General features: G+C 55.5%; 1 protein-coding gene across 1 annotated transcript in view; it reads right to left on the bottom strand.

The window, feature by feature from the left end:
- Positions 1-815: 815 nt before the first annotated feature.
- The window catches only part of LMNA (lamin A/C), a 54208-nt gene continuing 51256 nt past the window's right edge, over positions 816-3767 (bottom strand). Inside the window, exons 14-15 of the mRNA XM_005429388.3 lie at positions 3295-3526; positions 816-2331 (exon numbers count right to left, since the gene is read on the bottom strand). Of these exons, the coding sequence (XP_005429445.1) occupies positions 2299-2331; positions 3295-3526 (265 nt within the window). The 3' untranslated portion in view covers positions 816-2298. The remainder of the gene's footprint in view (positions 2332-3294; positions 3527-3767) is intronic.

The following is a 3767-nucleotide window of genomic DNA, read 5'->3' as shown; positions in this document are numbered from 1 at the left end:
CCTCTCATGCTGTGGGCCTCTGTCACCTCCCTGTGCCCCTCTCCTGGGAGGGGAGGTGGCACCTTGCTCACCTCGCTGGTTCTCCACAGCCTCCCTTGAAGCTGGGAGGCGCCAGCAACACTCTGGACCCCCTGGCACCCCCTGCGCCCCAAACCTCAGCCCTGCTGACCCCAAACCTGGGGTGATGCGACCCCACACAGCACGGGGGACCCAGGTATCCAGCACAGGAGCAGGGGCACCCCCAGGCTGGGCATCCCGGGCACCTACCTGGCAGTGCCTGCGCCCCGGCCGCCCGCCTGCGTCCCCCGCTCACATCGCGGCTCCGCAGCGCTGTGCCTGGTAAAGCCGATTATGCAGCGGCTTTACAGCTCCCCTCCCCAGCGTCCTGCCTGGCTGCAGTGCCTGGCACGGCCCGGGGGCACAGGGGGTCCCTTGGCAGAGTGGTAGGAGCAAAGCTTCACTCAGGTTCTGTGCACCCCTCTCCCAGCCCCGCCTGGGGGTTGTTTGGGCGCCAAAACCCCCAAGAGGAATCTCTGAGTCCTTACCTCAAATTCCAGCCCCCCCCAGCCTGGGGATTGTTTGGTCTCCAAAACCCCAAGAGGAATCTCTGAGTCCTTACCTCAAATTCACCCCCTGGCCAGTCCCTCTCCTGGCCCAGCTCTTAGCAAGCCACCCCATTCCCCCCATCCACAGTGGGTGCTGAGCCCCAGCCCTGCCTGTGCGGTGGAAAGAGATCCTTGGGGGGATCCCTTTGCTGCTGGGGGGGCAGCACAGCACCCCCAAATCCCCCCGGAGAGCAATGATGACAGCACACGGCATGGGAAGGGTTCAGCTGTATTTTGACTCTGGAAGAAAGTACAGGCAGTGATACAGAAGCTTTGCAAGCATAGATACATAACAACCTCCCCAAAACCCACTGGAGTGGGGGGCTTGTCCTGGCACCTTCTCCAGCCCCACCCCTCTGCTGCACTTGAGGTCAGGGGGGGCTGCAGGCATTTCCCAATCGAGGCAAAAAGCCAAGAGATCTGCCAAAGGCTGGATGGGCTCCTGCCAAGGGGGAAGCTGCACCTATCAGACCCCAAAATCTGCCTCACTCGAACAAAAAGCCTTCCTAGGTGCTTTCCTGGCAAACCAGCTCCGACCTGGACTGAACATCTTTCTCTGAATCCCTGAAACAGCTCCTGAGCTCTGGCCACCAGAGATGAGCCTGAATGACTGCAGGAGAGGGAAGGTGGGGGTGAACCCCTCTGGATCAGTGGGGATGAACCCCCCCGGGGCGACGAACCCCTCTGGATGCAGTAGGGATGAACCCCTCTGGATGCAGGGGGGGATGAACCCCTCTGGATCACTGGGGGATGAACTCATTTGTGGGGTGAACCCCTCTGGATCAGTCGGGGATGAACCCCTCTGGATGCAGTGGCTCTCAAAGAAGGGGCCTGGGGGGCCCTGCTGGGGCTGAGCTTGTGGGACTGAGGTCCATCACCCCAGCTGTCAAATCCATCTGGTCCCAAAACGCAGCTCCGGTGTTTTCACTTGCCCTGCTCCATCTCCACTCCAGTGGGGCTCCCAGCCCAACCCCAACCTCAGCTAAGGCACAACTTGGCTGATTTAGAAAAAAGGCAAGAGGTGCCTGGATGGGGAATAAGGGGAATACAGTACATAGAGCAGGGAGTGCAGGCGGGCAGGGGGCTGGGGAGGGGGCGATGGCCACGCAGAGACGTGGGCATCGCCCGCGAGCTGCCGGGAGCCCCCGCGCCAGCACCGCCAGGAATCACAACTCAAAAACGAGAAGAAAAAGGGAATTTTGGCTTCGGATCCCAAGAAAAAAGGGTTGTAAAGGCACTGTGCTCCACTTGAGACAGGACAGCAGCCCCTGTGGCACGCAGCTCCAGTGGGTATGGCTGCGCTTCTCCCTGTCCTATGTAAAAAGCTTTGGCAAAAAAGGTACAATGGAAGGAGCATTTCAACTACAAGCTCCTCCCGCATGGCTGCTCTGTAAACACAGTTCTTTGCTGTCTTTGGCTGAAGTTCTAAAAAATATTTGAAGCTGAAAAGCTATTTTTTGGTTTGGTTTTCTTTATATAGAAATAGATTTTTTTCTTTACAAAAAAAAATCAAAGCATCTTTTAGCACTTTTAATATATATATATATAAAATTCCTGCTATAGAAAACAAAAAAAAAAAACAACCTTGGTTTTTGATATCTTGTTTTTTTAAGGGAAAAAAATTCTGTTGCTTTGGGAAAAAAAAACAAACCTAGCTGGAGACGGGCAGGAACCACAGGAATGCGCCATGGAATTACATGATGCTGCAGTTCTGCACAGCCTGAGCCTGGAAGGGAGAAAGAAAAAGAGAGTTAAGAAGACCCCATTGTCACCATCCATTTGCTCTGACTGCCAAGTGTCCTGTGGGATCCTTTGGATGCCCACAGGCTCTCCTCCATCCTGGCCCTTGGGGTGTGATAAATAAATCCTCCCAAGCTGGGATGTTCATAGTTCCAAAATTTGAGAACTGGTGGTAGGTGATAGATGAGGATTATAATATTGACTAGGAGTATCAATATAGAATTCATTGTATAATCTAATATATAGCTATAAAGTGATGAAATATTCACATTACCAGCATGAACACTCAGCAGCAGTGGAATGAGTGATGTGGAGGATGGGGAATGCTCTGGGGGTGCCAAGTGGGCTGAGTGTAAGATGGAACAGGGTGGGAAGCATCCCTCTCAGAACCCTCTCAGAACTTGTAATCCCTTATAAAGAGGTTTGTGTGAGCTCAAAGAGGAAGAGGAAGAGCAGAGAGAAGGAGAGCAGGGAGGGGACAGGATTGCAGGGAATGCTCTGGGGTGCCAAGGGGGCTGAGTGTAAGATGGAACAGGGTGGGAAGCATCCCTTTCCAATCCTTCCCAGAACCCCCCATCCCTTATAAAGAGGTTTGTGTGAGCCCGAAGAGGAAGAGGAAGAGCAGGGAGAAGGAGAACTGGGAGGGGACAGGATTGCAGGAAGGGGACAGGATTGCAGGGAATGCTCTGGGGTGCCAAGGGGGATGAATTTAAGATGGAACGGGGTGGGAAGCTGCTATGGCCACATCCCTTTCCAACCCCTCTCAGAAACCTCCATCCCTTATAAAGAAGCTTGTGTGAGCTCAAAAAGGAAGAGGAAGAGCAGGGAGAAGGAGAGCTGGGAGGGGACAGCATTGCAGGGAAAGGACAGTGCCAGGACAGGGTGCCCCAGCAGCATGGGGTGAGCTGGCAGCACGGTGCCAGGGACTGGCACTGGCACTGGCACTGACCTGCCTGCGGGGGCTGGAGCTCCCCAGGAGGTAGTTCCTGGTCACCAGGCTGTCCCCGAGGCCGATGCCCGAGTCGCCCATGCTGCGGTAGCTGCGCGTGACGGTGACGCTGGAGCTGGACGAGCCCGAGGACATGGAGGTGATGCCGGTCCCCTCGCCATGTGGGGTTCCTGCACCACAATCTCCGGCACAGAGATGTCCCCTCGGCCTCTGTGCTCCTGCACCAACATTTCTGGCACAGTCAGAGATGTCCCCTCACCTGCTGGAGCTCCTGAAGCAACATCTCTGATGTCCCCTCAACCTTTGGGGTTCCTGCACCAAAACCTCTGTCACAGTCAGAGATGTGCCCTCACCCTCTGGGTTCCAGCACCACAATCTCTGTCACAGTCAGAGATTTCCCCTCGCCCTTTGGGGCTTCTCATCAAAATCTCTGGCAGAGTCAGGGTGTCCCCTCACCCTCTGGGGCTCCTGCA

Source organism: Geospiza fortis, unplaced genomic scaffold, assembly GCF_000277835.1.
Source record: "Geospiza fortis unplaced genomic scaffold, GeoFor_1.0 scaffold387, whole genome shotgun sequence".
Classification (NCBI taxonomy): domain Eukaryota; kingdom Metazoa; phylum Chordata; class Aves; order Passeriformes; family Thraupidae; genus Geospiza; species Geospiza fortis.
This window is presented reverse-complemented; position numbering and strand designations above follow the sequence as displayed.